Here is a 20,604-nt window from a genome sequence, read left to right on the forward strand (position 1 = left end):
TTTAAAGCTGTCCACAACCATTCCATCAGAGGTGCTATACTGGTTTATATCAAAATAGTGTATCACCCAATGCCTCACATGCTGGATATATATATATATATATATATATATATATATATATATATATATATATCATCAAAAGTTGCCTGCTGGTAGAAGACAGCTACACCACAGAAATTTGATTCAGCCTTTATGCGTTTATTCAATGAACGGCACCAGTGAGGGAAAACTTCAGTCCACAAAAATTATAGTCTCATTCCCGACGCGTTTCGTAGATTAACTTCCTCAGGGGATTGTGACTGGAACAGAGCAGCAAGGCAGGTTTTGGCGGCACATTTTGTTTCCAAGGACCCGCCCGAGTGGGCGTGGCCCACACTGTGGCCTTGTGGTTCTCGTAGTCCCGCCAGTTACTTCAAGTGATTTGTCTGTTGCAAAGTCCGAATACAGAACAGTATTATCCATGTGGATTGTGGCTGATGTTCCACCAGTGGCACCGCTGTGTGGTTATTCGAAAAAACGGCTTCCGTGCCATTGGCGAATCCGCCGGTTGACAGACTCACTGGGATGCCGCAACAGCATCGGGCTGTCCTCCGCGACCCAGGCTGGCCGCTATAAACAACATCAAAAGTTGCCTGCTGGTAGAAGACAGCTACACCACAGAAATTTGATTCAGCCTTTATGCGTTTATTCAATGAACGGCACCAGTGAGGGAAAACTTCAGTCCCGCCCGAGTGTGCCGCCAAAACCTGCCTTGCTGCTCTGTTCCAGTCACAATCCCCTGAGGAAGTTAATCTACGAAACGCATCGGGAATGAGACTATAATTTTTGTGGACTGAAGTTTTCCCTCACTGGTGCCGTTCATTGAATAAACGCAGAAAAGCTGAATCAAATTTCTGTGGTGTAGCTGTCTTCTACCAGCAGGCAACTTTTGATGTTGTTTATAGCGGCCAGCCTGGGTCGCGGAGGACAGCCCGATGCTGTTGCGGCATCCCAGTGAGTCTGTCAACCGGCGGATTCACCAATGGCACGGAAGCCGTTTTTTCGAATAACCACACAGCGGTGCCACTGGTGGAACATCAGCCACAATCCACATGGATAATACTGTTCTGTATTGGGACTTTGCAACAGACAAATCACTTGAAGTAACTGACGGGACTACGAGAACCACAAGGCCACAGTGTGGGCCACGCCCACCCGGGCGGGTCCTTGGAAACAAAATGTGCCGCCAAAACCTGCCTTGCTGCTCTGTTCCAGTCACAATCCCCTGAGGAAGTTAATCTACGAAACGCGTCGGGAATGAGACTATAATTTTTGTGGACTGAAGTTTTCCCTCACTGGTGCCGTTCATTGAATAAACGCAGAAAGGCTGAATCAAATTTCTGTGGTGTAGCTGTCTTCTACCAGCAGGCAACTTTTGATGTTGTTTATAGCGGCCAGCCTGGGTCGCGGAGGACAGCCCGATGCTGTTGCGGCATCCCAGTGAGTCTGTCAACCGGCGGATTCACCAATGGCACGGAAGCCGTTTTTTCGAATAACCACACAGCGGTGCCACTGGTGGAACATCAGCCACAATCCACATGGATAATACTGTTCTGTATTGGGACTTTGCAACAGACAAATCACTTGAAGTAACTGGCGGGACTACGAGAACCACAAGGCCACAGTGTGGGCCACGCCCACCCGGGCGGGTCCTTGGAAACAAAATGTGCCGCCAAAACCTGCCTTGCTGCTCTGTTCCAGTCACAATCCCCTGAGGAAGTTAATCTACGAAACGCGTCGGGAATGAGACTATAATTTTTGTGGACTGAAGTTTTCCCTCACTGGTGCCGTTCATTGAATAAACGCAGAAAGGCTGAATCAAATTTCTGTGGTGTAGCTGTCTTCTACCAGCAGGCAACTTTTGATGTTGTTTATAGCGGCCAGCCTGGGTCGCGGAGGACAGCCCGATGCTGTTGCGGCATCCCAGTGAGTCTGTCAACCGGCGGATTCACCAATGGCACGGAAGCCGTTTTTTCGAATAACCACACAGCGGTGCCACTGGTGGAACATCAGCCACAATCCACATGGATAATACTGTTCTGTATTGTGACTTTGCAACAGACAAATCACTTGAAGTAACTGGCGGGACTACGAGAACCACAAGGCCACAGTGTGGGCCACGCCCACCCGGGCGGGTCCTTGGAAACAAAATGTGCCGCCAAAACCTGCCTTGCTGCTCTGTTCCAGTCACAATCCCCTGAGGAAGTTAATCTACGAAACGCGTCGGGAATGAGACTATAATTTTTGTGGACTGAAGTTTTCCCTCACTGGTGCCGTTCATTGAATAAACGCAGAAAGGCTGAATCAAATTTCTGTGGTGTAGCTGTCTTCTACCAGCAGGCAACTTTTGATGTTGTTTATAGCGGCCAGCCTGGGTCGCGGAGGACAGCCCGATGCTGTTGCGGCATCCCAGTGAGTCTGTCAACCGGCGGATTCACCAATGGCACGGAAGCCGTTTTTTCGAATAACCACACAGCGGTGCCACTGGTGGAACATCAGCCACAATCCACATGGATAATACTGTTCTGTATTGGGACTTTGCAACAGACAAATCACTTGAAGTAACTGGCGGGACTACGAGAACCACAAGGCCACAGTATGGGCCACGCCCACCCGGGCGGGTCCTTGGAAACAAAATGTGCCGCCAAAACCTGCCTTGCTGCTCTGTTCCAGTCACAATCCCCTGAGGAAGTTAATCTACGAAACGCGTCGGGAATGAGACTATAATTTTTGTGGACTGAAGTTTTCCCTCACTGGTGCCGTTCATTGAATAAACGCAGAAAGGCTGAATCAAATTTCTGTGGTGTAGCTGTCTTCTACCAGCAGGCAACTTTTGATGTTGTTTATAGCGGCCAGCCTGGGTCGCGGAGGACAGCCCGATGCTGTTGCGGCATCCCAGTGAGTCTGTCAACCGGCGGATTCACCAATGGCACGGAAGCCGTTTTTTCGAATAACCACACAGCGGTGCCACTGGTGGAACATCAGCCACAATCCACTTGGATAATACTGTTCTGTATTGGGACTTTGCAACAGACAAATCACTTGAAGTAACTGGCGGGACTACGAGAACCACAAGGCCACAGTGTGGGCCACGCCCACCCGGGCGGGTCCTTGGAAACAAAATGTGCCGCCAAAACCTGCCTTGCTGCTCTGTTCCAGTCACAATCCCCTGAGGAAGTTAATCTACGAAACGCGTCGGGAATGAGACTATAATTTTTGTGGACTGAAGTTTTCCCTCACTGGTGCCGTTCATTGAATAAACGCAGAAAGGCTGAATCAAATTTCTGTGGTGTAGCTGTCTTCTACCAGCAGGCAACTTTTGATGTTGTTTATAGCGGCCAGCCTGGGTCGCGGAGGACAGCCCGATGCTGTTGCGGCATCCCAGTGAGTCTGTCAACCGGCGGATTCACCAATGGCACGGAAGCCGTTTTTTCGAATAACCACACAGCGGTGCCACTGGTGGAACAACAGCCACATTCCACTTGGATAATACTGTTCTGTATTGGGACTTTGCAACAGACAAATCACTTGAAGTAACTGGCGGGACTACGAGAACCACAAGGCCACAGTGTGGGCCACGCCCACCCGGGCGGGTCCTTGGAAACAAAATGTGCCGCCAAAACCTGCCTTGCTGCTCTGTTCCAGTCACAATCCCCTGAGGAAGTTAATCTACGAAACGCGTCGGGAATGAGACTATAATTTTTGTGGACTGAAGTTTTCCCTCACTGGTGCCGTTCATTGAATAAACGCAGAAAGGCTGAATCAAATTTCTGTGGTGTAGCTGTCTTCTACCAGCAGGCAACTTTTGATGTGTTTTATATATATGTGTTTTATATATATATATATATATATATATATATATAATAAATTTACGTTATTTGATTTTGTGTTAAACAATCAGACATAGGATCATGCAATCAACCCAGCATTTTGCATGTAACAACATTGGACATATACATGTTTCAAAGAGGTAGAAGCAATAACATTTTCTGTATCTTTACAAGAGCACCATACACCATACGTTTGCGACAGTAATTCTGAGGAAGGTTACAGTTGGGCACATCTCCTCTATTTGACGTATACCTCAGTGTCATCATTATATTGCTTAGCTAAAGGTAGACACATTGAACCATAGTGAGGTTCGCAGGCTGTTCTCACTCAGTTGAAGGAGGGGTACACATTACACTGGGAAACACAAGTAATTGAGTTGAATAGAAGTCTTAACTCGTATGTTATTGTCTCCAGTGTTAATCGTCTGGATTCCTGGTGGTGTTGTCTAAGGGGTGAGTGAGGAGATATGTTTTCAAAGGTTCCTAGATATATTTGGGGAGAGATGACACGGGAAGCAATTTTGCATAGTTGAACATTTGTTCTTGGCAGAAAATCAAGTCTCTGATCCACTCCTTAAACTTGGGAGCCCTGCCTTGCCCCCATCGACATTCAATACAGCGCTTGGCCATCAGTAATGCAAGACTAACATATCTACGGGAGGGCTTGGCGACTAGCTTTGTGTATCCTAGTAAGGCCGGCAATTGTGTTGGCACGAGTGGTAGTGCTGTCATCTCCTCCAATACCGTGAAAACGTGTGGCCAGAAATCGTCCACGCCTGAACAGGACAATGCCAGGTAAAGGAAATCAGCGCCCTCATGCCACATCTATCACATCTATCTTTGTCTCTTAATTTGAATTTATACATTTTGGCTGGTGTATAATATATTCTGTGTAAAAAATTAAAATGGATGATCGTAAGTCTACTGCTAGCTGACACTTGCTCTGTCTGCAGACAACAGTAAGACCATTGTTCATCCGAAATGGTTCTTCCCAGCTCCCTTTCCCAGTGTTTCCGAGCGGGGGACTGCCCCAGCTGTTGTTGAGTGTGTATAACATGATACATGACAAATAGATTGTTGGTGAGTAATTTTCTATCAAATGTCCACTTAGACCAAGTTTGGGCTGCCACTTCGATTACCATATCCAAGATTAACGGGTTATGATCAGAAAGAACTCTCGGCAGTTTCCTAATTCCCACCTTAGTAAGCATAGTGGAAGAAACCAAGAAATAATCTAGTCTAACATACTTCTTGTGTAGACATGAAAAGTATGTGAACCCTGAATCTGTAGGATTCTTAGCTATCCAAACATCACTGACTTTTAAAGCGGTCAGGGCCGTATATACTTGTGGCTACGTGCCACCATATTTATAGGTTTGGTCCCCGCTCACCTCCTGATTTATATTCAGATCCCCACATATTACTAACGGATCTGGTCAGGATGCCAATTCAACCTCGAGATCTTTAAATACCTTTAGCTCTTCCTGGTCCGATCCATAAATGGTACAAACTGTCAATCCCATGGGGAGCTGCACGACTTATCCTCCAGTACTCGTTTTACAGGCATAATACGGCTTCTAATATGTATAGCAACCACCCTTATAGTGGACCAAGCTGCTAGGATATAACCATTTATCATCCTTGGGATCTTAGAACCACTGCTTTCCTCGCTCATTTGATCTTTTCTTTTAACCCCCTCCCACATTGATTAAACATATATATCTTACCCATTTACGAAAAAAGATACGGTCGTTCTTTGTATGCCCAGCTGCCTGCCTGCCCGACTGAATTCTCTCACAAGACTTATTGTGCTCTCTCTCTCCACTTTTCCTACCCCTTTTTTCATACACCACACCCTGTGAACCCCTCACTCACAACCCCACCAAACCCAACACTCCCCAACTCTTACCCTTCCCTCTAAGCAGTGACTCCCCCACCCTCTCCCGACTCACCGAACACTGATAAGCTATCAGACTGACCATCAGTCTGTGGTGAAGAAAGCCTGCTCTCTGACTGTCATTCTAATCCTATCTTATTAATTCATTTAGGCAGCAATCATGAGAACCGGAGATGGAAAAAATAGAGAAAAAATCTTGAAAAAATATATCCCTCAAATACTGTTAGCAAATCCTTTGCCAGCCCCTTTCCCTCCGATATTTTTACTGACATTTAAACAGCTGCCCCCTTTAAATATTCCTTTGCCTTAGTTTTACGAGGTAATGAACTGAGTTTGATCCCCCTGAATAACTTTGAGGCGGACTGGATTTAGCAAGAAGCCAGGTGCCCCCTTATCCTGAAATGGTTTGACTAACTGACATAAACGCCTGTGTCTCTGGACTGTAAAATGGCAAAAATCAGGCCTAAAAAAAAGAGATCTCCCCCATTCCGCTTAGCTTCGGGTTTAGCCTTCTCATAAATAGTTTGCCATAAAAGAAAGGTGCCAAAATAGACTAGAATAGCGAGGGGCTTCACTTCTGGCCTAACTGGTTGTTTTAAATTAAATGGCACTCAATCGGCCCGCTGTACTTCCAGGGACCAATTCCAACCTTCCAAATCAGGGAATGCGTTAGCCAATATGTCTACCACAAATATCTGGACTTCAGTTACTTCTTTGCCCTCCGAAACACCAAGGACCCACAAATTATTTTGGCGTTAACTGTTTTCTTGGTCCTCCAGTTTCCACTGTATAGCCACCAGTTGAGCCTCATGAGCCGATGTCTGCGCTCAAGTTCCTCTTGAGAGCCTCTGCTCTGGTCTCAAGATTAGACAACCGTTCTCCAATGGCACTATAAGTTTTTTGATATTTTCTTTTACTGATCCCTGAAGCTTTCGCATAGCAGCCTGTGATCGGCGACTGTCCTGTCGTGTTTCCTCATGATGGGAGAGTATAAATTGTAGTATGGTATCCAACTTCAGAGGTATTCATGTAGATGAGTGGGGGTATTAATGTAGATGAGTCTTGGGGGAGAGCTTTTGAGGCACCAAGCAGTTGCTCCGAGGGTGAAAAATCCCACTTAAAATCTTTCTTGTGCAGTTTGGATTCACCCTAGATTCCTAGTTGCTTTACGGGTGGAAACCACTGGCCAGTTTTACTGGTATCCAATATACTTCCATTCTTGCTAGATTCAGTTAGTGAGTCCGACCCAGATCCATCAGCCGACCATACGTTATCTGACAGGGAGAAAAAACAATCCTTGGCCTCAGTGTCTTGCTCACTAAAGATTAACCTAGTGGAGTACCCCTTTGACTGTGACACTCTCTGTAGTCTCTGTTGTATATTAGCCTCATTATGAAGGAAATACTGCCTGTCACCTGCCCTGTGAGCTGAGCACCGACAAAATTAGGCAAATCGGTGCCTGCACCTATTACCCCTATCTCCAGACTGCATTTTGGGCTGAGGGTAGCCTCCTCCATCATAGGCTTTAATATTATTAGGTGCTGAATCAGTTACCTTTTCGCCCTCGACCTGCACATTCCAGGCTGGCGCTTCTGCCACATAGATGATCCTGCTTGTGTGCCGGGAATTCATATCCCATACGAAAGACCGATTCATGTGCAAAGTGAATATTGTTGACTTAATAAAGTGGCTATTGATACCAACAAACACAAATTATGGACATTTGAAGAGGGAAACAACAATGCGTATGGTGGCCTTAGTAATACAAACTTGTGGTTTTAAATTGGATAAATATTCAGGGGTTGTGATTGATGATAAATTGATTTGAGCACCATTATATGGTTTGTGCAAATGCATTGTCTTCAGAATAATACCTTATTGTTTTCTCATTATAAATATGTAATATTGTTGGTTAAATCTGTTATGTTTATGCCCAGAACACTGTAGTCATAGTAACAAATGGTGCCTCCGATTAGTATTAGAATATTAATTCAGCTCTCAGAAATGTGAAAACAGGTGGCAAAAGAATGTGGAATGCTGATCGCCACTGAAATTGAAGTAATCAAGCTAGAACTAGACTAGTGAGCACTAAAATCAAATGTTTGGGATTAGGTTGGGTAGGCTTCTGCAAGAAGAAACGTCTGCTGTTGTAGTAGCATGTTTATAGGTTTTAAAGGATAGTGAAACACTAAATGCCTCTATTCTCAACACCATATTAATAAAGGTTTTTTTAAAAACATGATTTTTTTAAATACGGAAACAAAAGAAATGTGAAGAACATAGTCGCTTAAAAGCACCTGTGACGACAAATCATACGAGCTGTCATTTAATCATCACTAAGAATATATCAGTGGTAAACATTCATTAATTTTTTTATATACACATAACTACTAACAAGGAATTTTAGGATGTGTTTGCCATGTTCTGAAATAAGAAGTAATGTAGTAATTAGTGTGTTTAGTTTTTTGCAACTGAGGCAAGTATTAGACCACTGTGGTAGACTTATAAATCCATATGTGCAATGAGTGCAGTAAAACTTTGGGGGCAGTAGTCCTATTTTAATTAAATATGCTCTGGAAGTGCTTAATTGCTTGGAGCGATTTTTGTAACCCAGTTGGTAAACTTTGCAGCTATGGAGGAATTGTTCATTCTAGTACAGCCACTCCCTTACGTCAGTAAAGTTGCTGTGCTCTTAACTGTCTTGCAGTGGTAACCCATGCAGTCTAGGAAATGGATGTGGATAATGGGTAATCCAAGGCCTGAAAGTTCAAATCCTGAAGGAACATGCTCTGCTTTTCATCCTACCCACATTTCATTAGGGAGTAGCCTGCCATATACATTTTGGAATCACAAAACCTGCAGTGATAAACACTAGGTACAAATAAAAATATTATGCATATTGAATGCCAAGCAATATATAGGTCGTTAATTTTGTATGTGTTATTTCCCTAGTGTACGTGTCTTATTTTGTGAATGTCATGTTTAAGTGAATCGTTATTTTACCTCTTAGGCTCCGAGATTGTGTGAGCAAATGGTTTTCAACCACCCTTCGATCAAGAAGTTTTTGGAGTCTCCTCCTCAGTCATTCTCTCCTGTGAACCACCCATTTGAGAGCCTGTCGGCCAACTACTCTGAAACGGATTCACTATCTCAAAATAACGACCTCTTGAACAAGGAAAGTAGCAACTTGGAGATGAGGGAGAGACTTTCAAATGTTGTGGAGCAAAGAACTGGCAGGCACAACAAACAGGTATTATACTACGTTACAAATTGGAATGATAAATATTACAGGTTCAAAGGTTTGTGCATAACTCTGTGAACCATTTAATTCTCAAGCACTGTTAGTGTAGTGCTTCTTAGACTGTTGCTTTTCAGGGCATCTAAAGTCCTTATTGGTTGCATCTTGACCATCTTTCACTTTAATGCGGAAAAAAGAGAGCGCGCACTTCTTTTCAAGCTTTGATGAGCTGTCTTTGTTAATATGCAGTATAGGTTTACAAGGCCCACTATAACAACCTTTTACCTCTTTACTTATTAATTACTTGTTTTTTAAGGTGCTATGATGTGGATAATCAACTTACACTATGCAGCTTAGCACAGACGTGTCACCAGCGGCAGTTCGCCATTACTCTGCTGAGATCCTGTTGAGGGATCTGATCAGTTCTCAACAGCAGATCTTGGACTGGTGTGCTATGGCCGAAGGCAACCCCAAGAAAGGGTTACAGTTGCCTGCCCAACCACCAGTTGCTCAGCACACTGGATTTGAAGTACCTCGAATAACTGTTCCCCCAGACCCCCCAGACCCCGACCACAGTGCAGCGACTCCATCGCTGACTTAGTCAGCACACACGCCCTCGCCTCCACAGACTACATCCTCCTCAGGGACCTGAACTTCCACCTCGAGAACAACGACGACACCAACTCCACCACCCTGATCGACAACCTAGACAACCTCGGACTTAGACAATTTGTCACAACACCCACCCACTCCGCTGGTCACACGCTCGATCCCATCTTCTCCGCAAGCCCCCACGTCTCCTTCAACCACACCACTGAACTCCACTGGACTGACCATCGCTGCATCCACTTCACCTTCAAGAAACCCACCACGCACCACTGCACCTAACGGATGCCTCGCAGCTGCTGGAGCAAAGTCACCAAAGATCAGCTAACCACCACCCTCGCCCAGAGCCCACCCGCCGACCCCACCGACCCCGACACCGCCGCCCGCAACCTCAGACAGTGGATCAACGACTGCGCCAACACCCTCGGCCCGATCAATAAACCCTCCAACAGTCACACCAACAAGAAAGCCAGCTGGTTCACTGAAGACCTCCGGGCCTCTAAGCAAACCTGCCGAAAGCTGGAGAAGATCTGGCTCCGTGAACCAACACCGGACAGCCACGCAGCCCACAAGAACGCCACCCGCAGACACCATCACCTCATCAGATCTGCCAAAACGGCCTCCTTCAAAGACAGCCTAGACAACAACGCGCACAGCAGCAAAGAGCTCTTCAACATCGTGAAGGAACTCTCCAACTCCAGCTCCAACACCAACGACGTCCGACCATCGCAAGACCTGTGCGACTCGCTGGCCATCTTCTTCCACCGCAAGATCGCAGATATCCACCACCGCTTCAACGCCATGACCGCCCCGACAACCACTGAGACCTCCGCCCCCACAACCACCATCCGCACCAACCGCCTGCTCTCCTGGACAAACCTAAACAACGACACCATCAAGATCATGAACACCATCCACTCCGGAACTCCGTCAGATCCATGCCCACACCACATCTTCAACAAAGCCAGCACAGCCATCACACCCCATCTCCGGAAAGTCATCAACACCTCCTTCGAGACAGCAACCTTCCCGGAGAGCTGGAAGCATGCCGAGATCAACGCCTTACTCAAGAAACCCAAGGCGGACCCCAAGGACCTCAAGGACTTCCATCCCATCTCCCTGCTCCCGTTCCTAGCAAAGGTCATAGAGAAGACCGTCAACAAGCAACTGACCCGCTACCTCGAGGAGAACAACATCCTGGACCCTTCTCAGTCCGGGTTCCGCAGCAACCACAGCACCGAGACTGCCCTCATTGCCGCCACCGATGACATCACGTCCCTGCTGGACAACGGAGAAACGGCGGACCTCATCCTCCTGGACCTGTCAGCCGCCTTCGACACGGTCTGCCACCACACACTATGAGCATGCCTCCACAACGCTGGGATCCAAGAGAAGGCCCTGGACTGGACCACCTCCTTCTTCTCTGGCATAACACAGAGCGTCCGCCTTCCCCACTTCCGCTCCGAAGCCACCGAGATCATCTGTGACGTACCCCAGGGCTCATCCCTCAGCCCAACTCTGTTTATCATCTACGTGGTACCGCTCGCCCACGTCACCCGTCGGCACGACCTCAACATCATCTCCTACGCCGATGACACCCAGCTGATCCTCTCCCTTACAAAGGACCCCCACACCGTCAAAACCAACCTTCACGAAGGAATGAAGGCCGTCGCTGAATGGATGAGGAACAGCCGACTGAAGCTGAACTCGTACAAGACGGAGATCCTCATCCTCGGATCCACCCCTTCGGCCTGGGATAACTCCTGGTGGCCAACTGCACTGGGAACCGCCCCAACACCCACCAATCACGCACGCCATGACTCCACCCTCTCCATGACTAAACAGGTCAACGCCATCTCCTCCTCCTGCTTCAACACCCTCTGCATGCTCCGCAGGATCTACAAGTGGATCCCCACTGAAACAAGAAGAATGGTCACGCAGGTCCTCATCAGCAGCAGGTTGGACTACGGAAATGCCCTCTACACAGGAGCCTCGGCCAAACTCCTGAGACGGCTCCAACGCATCCAGAACGCCTCTGCATGCCTGATTCTCGACATCCCTCGCCACACCCCACCTGCGAGACCTGCACTGGCTCCCGGTCAACAAGAGGATAATCTTCAAGCTCCTCACCCAAGCACACAAGGCACTCCACAACACCGGACCAACGTACCTCAGCAGATGACTCAGCTTCTACACCCCCACCTGCCAGCTCCGTTCCGCCGACTTCGCCCTTCGCCACAGTCCCCCGCTTCCGAAGAGTGACCTCCGGAGGCAGATCGTTCTCCCACCTCGCCGCCAAGACCTGGAACACCCTTCCCATCTACCTACGGCAGACCCAAGAGCTGCTGACCTTCAGAAAACTCCTCAAGACCTGGCTTTTCGAGCAGTAGCAGCATTCCCCACCCCAGCACCTTGAGACCCTCACGAGTGAGTAGTGTGCTTTACAAATGATATGATTGATTGAAGGCAAGGAATCTGCAGCTAGATGTCTCTATCAGATTGACAAGTTATTGACCTTTGGAAATGCCTATCTGGTAGAGTAATGATCTATCCGCATATTCCTTACTTACCAACCAACCCACCCATCCTACCCGCACTGCAGATTTGTTTTTAGTGTCGGGTCTGTTCCCCTACAGGGCCCTAGTTGTCTTTTTAACACACCATGGTCAGTCACTTCCTGGCTCCGGGCTTCTGCCATGGAAAAGTCGTGAAAATTCCTGAAGTCAGTGTGCCGGAGTGACGGATATATTGACAACGAGGACGTCAGGACGACAATGAACAAGAGGACGGCACGTGGAGTCGACCGATGCCACCTAGCGGCGTGCATGGGTACTGTTATCAAAAATCTTCCAGATCCAGTCTGACACCTGGGAGTTCAAAGGTAAGGAATCTGCTGCTAGATCATGTCTGTGTTACCAAAGGTAAGTAACTTTGTCTTCTGGTAGAGACTCTGTCTAACCCCTCCTGTCTTGTTCTATACCTCACTTTAGAAGGGCTTTTTAACTATAAGTGTTACTACTTGCTATGCAGCTCTCTAAAACATGTTACAAAATAATATATATTTCAGCAGCCTGTGTTTTTTGTTGATAGTCTCTGACTGGTAAGTGTAGAGGCAAAAAAGGGCAGGGATAATGTGTTCTGAGTCACACCTATCAACATTTTGAAATGCCTAAAAAAAAGTGCCCCCCAGAGGAGATGCCTATGCTGGAGAACTATAGTTCAGGTATTAGCAACATTTTCCTATTTTGATATGTCAGAATGCTAGTCAGTCCAGGAGCAGGAGTAGTTACTAAAAATGCTGTCCAGTTCATACAGCCCACATTGAGGTTCGTAGCTCTTAATACAAGGTTCCTATGGTTCATGGTAGATCCCTCTACTTGCAGCTTATCAAAGGGAGAAATGAAAACGTTGTAAACTTTCTTGTTTTGAATGCATGATTTATTTCCTCCTTTTGTTCCCATTAGGATTCTGAAGGTGACCAGACATTTTCAAAAATAATTAAAAGGAACGCCAGTTTTAAGACCGGAGATGACCCTTCAAGACTCTATGTTAAGAAGACTATTGTTGTTGGCAATGTCTCCAAGTTAGTATTCAACTTTCTATTTCCAGTTTTTGTTTTTTTTAATAATATCATACATAGTCAGTTGTGACCAAGTATGAAGCACCTGCAGTTTCCCTAACTAAATTCCAAATTTGTAATGTATGTTTCTTCCTGAAGATCGCTCATATGAATCTTGCATCCAGGCTTCAGATGACTCGGAATACATTTTTTAAGCAATGCTTCTCCATTAATGCTAGGTGGTGCTGTGCAGATCCAAATATCGATTTTGAGGTGTTCTCTGGAATTTTCAGAGCAGAGATGCAAACGTGCCATGGGCACTGTCAATTGCCGTTCTTTTTTCCATGCTTCATAAAAGCAAGGGATGTTGAGATATTGAATGTACTCATTGCCTCTTAAAACAGGCACCTAATCTCTGTGTTGGAGGATATGAGTACCTTCTACTATCAGGTTGATCTTAGAATTTGAAAAACTAACACACCAGAGTATTTGATTTTTGGTTTATGTAGCTATTTATTAATCTCATATAATACTCAAAACTGTACCTCAAGTAGTTGTTGGGCATTTTATTTTATTGAAATGGGCTGATGAACTAGGTTTAAAATTACACAGGAATGGAACGTTACGATTTTTAGATTGTGTAACTATATGAATGTATATTACTTTTCAGAATATTATATTTCTGCTATGTAAGCAAGGGTACTGAAGCTGATAGGGGGCACTGTTGTCCTGCAAGATTCAATGTGTTCTTGGACAATTGGGAAAACAATGTGCCCCAAAAACTTGTTAGCTTTCCAAGACTCTTTGCCCAAATCATTGGAATTATATAAACGGAACCCTCCTTAATTTACTGTTGTCATCATAACAATTTTTAAATTTTAAATTTTGATGTGAATTCCATATGTAGGTTGTATTTTCATGGGGGATGTGTGATGAATAAATGAATCTACACATGTTTTATTTGAAACTACTTCTGAATTAAGCAAATTACTACTGTTACTGTTTTAGGTGAAAGGTATAGCTTAAACTTCTTCACCCACATCAAATCATTAGTGAAAAGCCCTACTTTCACTTAAGAGTTGCATGTTTCTTAGGAGCAGGAAAGGATCTAGCTAAATGTATAACTTTAAGATAGTTTTTGTCAAGGTAAGCCCCTAATGCAAACTCTAAAATATCTGAAATAGAACTGCATTTCACGATGATCTGTCACCCTAGAGTCTCTTGGCCTAGGCAATTAAAGATTTCATCTGTGCAGAGATCATCTTTCTAGATTGAAAAGTCCTCGAAGCTTGGCCGAGCAAATTTGTCATTTACTAACTTATGTATAGGAATGAAAATGGATCCTGGCGCTTGTTATGTATGTAGGCTTTCGGATATGCAGTTACAAAATACAGTGTATTTGTATACATCAAACAAGTTAACCACAAACATTAAGTGTTATAGAATGTTGTTTAATTTATTTATAGCTAGAAAGGAAGTGGGCCTTCATAGATCAAATGTTATCAATATGTCTTAATTTGAATGCTTCACAATGCCTCCACGCAGCCGCAAGACTCCTAACAGGCTCTAGAAAATGTGACCTAAAAGCACTCAACTGCCTGCCCTACGAAGCGAGAATACAGCTAAGATGGCCTGCATCACTTATAAAGCCTTACACTACAAGACACCCCAATACCTAGCCCAGAAACGTACGCTATCGGGTGGGAACCGACTCACTAGGAGTTCCGACAATCTGCTCTTAAAACCTTGCTGCTTCAGCAAGAAAAAACATTTGATAGAGCATTCCCCAGAGCTGCACCAAGAATTTGGAACTCACCCCCCGAGATTCAGGAGAATCTCTTCTACGTCAACATTTAAAACGGAAATTAAAACCTTTCTGATGAGCAAATTTCTCCCTTAAATCCTTAGCATTCCCCACCCACATTGACTCATTAAACTTAAACTGATCTCCTTTTGATGTGCCCCTCTCTTGAATTACTCACCACACTTCTTCAATCGCATCTTCCTGAGGAAGTTCTAACATCGTGTACATCTCTGCTTACATCTTACTTAGCCCGCTATTCTAAACTCATCTCTATGATTCCTTGTGCTGACTGCCTTGACAAATAAGATTTGATTGTACTGAAATTTGCATTAATGTCTGGAACTGAAGTACCATGTCTTCTTAACTTGTTTTTATCGTATTGTACCTATCCGTTCTTCATATGTACCTGGTTTCATTCTGTCTAAGACCCTACTAAACTGTCTTGAATTTGTTTTACTCTTGATCATGAAGCGCTTTGGTACCCTATGTTGGGTCTTGTTTGCGCTGTACAAAACTCCGAAAATAAAAGGATCAACTTTTACCTGATAATGACAATGTTAGAAGTATGAATCTTCTGTTTGGAAATTATAGTATCCTTACTTCTATGAAAATCCGGAAATAATGTTAAGAGGTCACTCCTGGCAATACTTTTCACATCTGTTGAACAGACAGGTATCAATTATAATAATGGTTTCAAGTAAGCTATCCTGAATAGGAAGGTGTGAGGGCAGTGTAGTGATGCGTGCAAGTACTAGTAATGATGGGACAGAAATCTTTATTTTTTTAGCTTCTTAAAATCAGGAGTTCCCCTGCAGTCTAATTCAAAATAAATAGAGTCCTTCCTTGCCCCAGGATGTTTGCTGTTATTCTAACTCTAACGTTTGTGATCACACTCATGATTTAGGAGTTCCAGCCCTTCTTCCCTCATAAGACTCTTTTGTGATCTTTCAATATTTGTGTGCTTTAGTGCTTGCTTGGGCCAGCCAAGCTTCTAATTAACATCAATTAGCAGGGCTTATTCAGGGCTTGAGAGACATCTGGATATGAAATTGAACTTCGGCGGCAGCTGCTGGATGTGGATACAGGTTTGGGTGACAAGTGGAGGCATAACAATATAAAGTTACAATGTCACCTAATTCCATGTTGCCCTGACCCCGGCTCCATGGTAGACCCATGCTAAGTTTTGCTCCCGAACAAGACTGATTTAATCTGGGCGCGTCCCTCCTTGCCATGTCTGAACAGCGGACACAAGGCTGTGTTGCAGGAAGGATTTCCTGCATGGATTTCTAGGATGCACACACTCCCATTTCTGAGCTCCAAAGATTTTCATGGCAGGTAAGAGTTGCTGAAACTGGGGCAGTCAAAGAACATCTTCATGGACAGGCTCTGTGTAACAAGCTGATGTGCTCCTATACCAAGCACAGCCACCACCATACAGTGCTAGTCTTTGTATGTATGAAACATTAAAAAAACACAACTATTGGTTTTGTCAGTGGTTCTCTATTGTCCATTTGGTTTTAATGGCACTTGGATAGCATTGGCTTAGCGCAGAAAAGAAAAACGTTTTTTTGCTCCCGTCGTCAGCAAAAGTACATTCAGTGATGTCTCAAGTACACTAGCTACTAGCTAGATTTAAGGGCCTTTACTACACTCTCTAGGTCCAACAAATTGTTCAAAAACAAATTAGACGCAAAGCTATAGAGCAATAATAAATATTTTTTAAATTGTATGTTTTAAAATTCTATGCTTTATCAGTGGTAATGTTTTTAGAAGTACTTTTGTCTTTTATTCTCACACTGGGGTGATTGTAACTCCACAAATATAATTTGTGCTAAATATCTTAAAAGTGCTTGAGAACGACTGGTGTGTAAGAACATTTTAGAAAGAATGCTGCAGATCTGAAATATCAGCTCCTGGGCTCTTCGTTTAACAAGAATAGAGAAGGGGTCATAGACTGGTTATTCATATAATCATAAATGAGTAATTGCAGAAAATATTTGAACTAAGATATCTGCTCTTTAGTAGTGAAGTAGTCTGATTGAACTGGATGGGAGTGCATTTCAGAAGCAAATTTGTGCGAGCATTAAGTATGACGTTTTTTATGAATCAAGCTCAAACAAAACAAAAAAGCTGCCTCCTAATAGAGGCTTGACTTCTCGATCTGGCTTCTTTTATTCCACAGATATATTCCTCCTGATAAAAGAGAAGAGAACGACCAATCTACTCATAAGTGGATGGTGTATGTGCGTGGATCCCAAAATGAGCCCAGCATTCACCATTTTGTCAAGAAAGTGTGGTTCTTCCTGCATCCCAGTTACAAGCCAAACGACCTGGTTGAAGTCAGGTAACTTTCATTGCTCTTTGCCTCTTTTCCGGTTTAGTAAGTTCACTGGAGCATGGAATTGTTTTAACACGTTGTTCATCATTGGAGTATACTTTGCTAGCTTATATACTTTACTTTTCATTGTTTTGTGAAGAAATGCAAACCAAAAATAGAACAAATAGAACAAAAATGTTTCATATGTGCACTAGTGACAGAATTGCTCTTTGTTCTTTTCCCTAACTTTGAACCTAGTGTTCTTTGTCACACAGCGTATATTCCATCAAAATAAATCTGCAAACTAATTTTAAAAACCTACCTCAGTCAATTCTTGCTCCTCCCCTACTAGTCCTCTTCCTCATCTGACTAAAGGCGACCCCTCCACCCCTCCATATCCCTAGACTCCCATGCACTTTCCCTATAGATAATCAAACAAATGTGGTATAATACTGGGTCGAGATGAGTTGGTGTTCTCCTGTTTTGCATTAACCCCTTCGCTGCTAGGCCTTTTCCCCTCCTGTGCTAGGCCTTTTTTTGGCGATTTGGGGTAGTGCGCGCTTAGGCCCCTGTAACTTTTTGACCACATAAGGTATCCACGCCAAATGTGCGTCCTTTTCTTCCAACATGATGTGGATTCTAAAGGTGCCCAGGGTTTGTGGATTCCCTTGAAGGGGTCCCAGAAATTAAGCAAAATACAGTAAAAATTTTGTTTTTTTCAGAAAAAACGGGCTGCAAATGAAAGCCTCTGGGTTTTTCCCTGCAAATGTTATCAAAAAAGGGTTTGTGGGGCGGAAATCTCCATTTTCTCAGCTTTTAGGGAATGACAGTCTTTTGTCAGAGAACCAACATTTTTCACACAGTTTTGGCATTTTTTTGAGACATAGCCTATTTTTGCTATTTTTAGAGCTTTCAACCTCCTTCCAGTTAATGGTAGAAATGAGTTTGAAAGCAATAATGGATCCTGGATAGCTATACATTTCCGAAAAGTAGACAATATTCTGAATTCAGAAAGGGGTCATTTGTCTAAATCCATGAATGTTTCTTTATAGAAACTAACATTTAAATATTGGAATAATTGAAAATTAGTTGAAAAAAACAGCCTTTTGTCTCAACGTTTTCACCTGTAACTTCTTGTAATTTTGACAGCTCTTTGAAAGCAATATACCGTTACATCCGTTTGACCTTCCTGGTTGTGGGGATATATAGGACTTGTAGTTTCACCAAGAACCTGACAAACCCAGAGCCAAAAATTGAGCAGCAACTTGCAATGGTATTTTATTATTTACCGGGTATAGAGCACTTATTCTTGGAAAATGTATACATGGAGAAATCGGTATGAAAGACACCTATGTATTTCTGAATTGGGTACAAATTATAGAGTTTAGAAACAGTATATATTTGCACATTTTCAAAATTGGGAATAGTCATACTAGCATGAGAATTATTGGTCATTTTTCAAAATGATTATTTTTTTTACAGAATGTCTTTCATTGGGAAGGGAGAAATGCATGAAAACTCAATAGGTAATAACAGTTGATTTACAAATCTGAATTACCCTAAGTCTCCCGATAAAAACGGTACCTCACTTGTGTGGGTCGGCCTTGTGCCTGCGACAGGAAACGGCGCAAAATGCAAAGTGGTCACACCTCAATGTTGCAGTTAAAAATTGCCCCTTTTATGGCAAAGTGCCTAGCTGTAGTTTTTGCACCCTAGCTCTGCCGGCACCTAGGGAAACGTAGCAAACCTATACATTTTTGAAAACTAGACACCTAGGGGAATTCAGGATGGGGTGAATCAACTGCCTCCCACCAGGTTCTGTTACCCAGAATTCCTTGCAAAGTTAAATAATTGGCAAAAAAACCTCATTTTCCTCACATTTTTGTGGTGAAAAGTTCTGGTATCTGCGTGGATCAACACATTTCCACCCACCCTGCGTTCCTCCAGGTCTCCCGAAAAAAATGGTACCTCACTTGCCTGGGTCTGCCTAGTGCCTGCGACAGGAAACAGCGCAAAACGCAACGTGGTCGCACCTCAATTTCGCAGTCAAAACGGGCCCTTTTTTGGAAGAGTGCCTACCTTTCGTTTTTTAACCCTAGCTCTGCCGCCACCTAGGGAAACCTAGTAAACATATGCATTTTTTAGAACTAGACACCCAGGGGAATTCAGGATGGGGTGACTGAACTGCCTCCCAAGAAACCAAAAATTTGAGAAGGGTCAAAGGAGATATATTTAAAGACCTATCATCCCATCTCCAACATCAATCACTTATATACCAAGGAGGATGAGAGGTCTAGAATGTGTGGTAACACAAGGAAACTACAAAAAGAGTGGATAGTAGAGTGGCAGTTGGCCGAGATATTCCCATCAAACCACCCTAACTTGGCGGAGTTTCATCATATGGGATATTTGTAGGAGCACCCGACTCTACCGCCCAAACCATCAGCTGATGGTGCGGGAGTGGATGAAGATCTTACACTCGTGCCAAACTTACACTCTTAGAGTGGTGATGAAAGTGTACGTGCAGTGCTGTGGTGAGAAAATGTTAAAATTAGCGACTCAGACAGGAACAAGTTTATTAAAGAGAGTCTGAGTGTTAAAGTTAAAAACACGCCAGGTAGTTGGAACTAATGACTACACTATGGCGCTGTGCAGGTGGTCAACATGTTTCAGCCCAGAGGACGTGTCGTCAGGCTTTCGTCAGGACCAAGAGATAGAGCTACTGCCACTAAAAGTGATTTGCAACAAGGTGAAGTGAAAACATAAATAGAATGCAATTAGCTACCATGAACTTGGAGCCCCAATGTCCATATGTAGAAAGTATTTTCCTTTCACAATCCTGAAATATAAACAAGATTATGTGCATTACAAATATATACCACAAGTTCATAGCAAAACATGTGTGTACCACACCCAAAACGGGATCAAGAGATATCCCGTCCAACAGTAGAGTCTACTTACTCATTCACAGAACACACTTCTTATGTCTGTAAATACTCACCAAGCTTTGCAAGGAAGTGGACCTCACCTCACCCGGCAACCGCTCGGGAATATGAGGCCCCGCTCTAAAGTGCATAAGAAAGCAAAGTATCCATGAGAATTATAAGCTTTCTACCACTAGTTGCAACAACTGTTATCCCACACCCATAAACTGTGAACTTGCTTAAAAGAGACCATAACATAACTTTAAAAAGAGCTGAACATAAATTATGATGAGCACTGGCCAAAAGACTTTTGCCAGGACAGCTGAAACAACTGAGAAAAATGGAGACTAACAAAGGTAAGCAAAGCGCTACCATATGATAGCAGAGAGC

General features: G+C 44.0%; 1 protein-coding gene across 2 annotated transcripts in view; it reads left to right on the forward strand.

The window, feature by feature from the left end:
* Nucleotides 1-20,604, forward strand: part of YEATS2 (YEATS domain containing 2) — a 1,326,518-nt gene that overhangs the window by 153,190 nt on the left and 1,152,724 nt on the right. For both annotated transcript variants that reach the window (XM_078665556.1, XM_078665557.1), the window contains exons 5-7: nucleotides 8,777-9,016; nucleotides 13,075-13,193; nucleotides 17,156-17,317. In XM_078665556.1, coding sequence (XP_078521682.1) covers nucleotides 8,777-9,016; nucleotides 13,075-13,193; nucleotides 17,156-17,317 — 521 coding nt within the window. The remainder of the gene's footprint in view (nucleotides 1-8,776; nucleotides 9,017-13,074; nucleotides 13,194-17,155; nucleotides 17,318-20,604) is intronic.

The sequence above is a fragment of the Lissotriton helveticus genome, chromosome 11, assembly GCF_964261635.1.
Source record: "Lissotriton helveticus chromosome 11, aLisHel1.1, whole genome shotgun sequence".
Taxonomy (NCBI): Eukaryota; Metazoa; Chordata; class Amphibia; order Caudata; family Salamandridae; genus Lissotriton; species Lissotriton helveticus.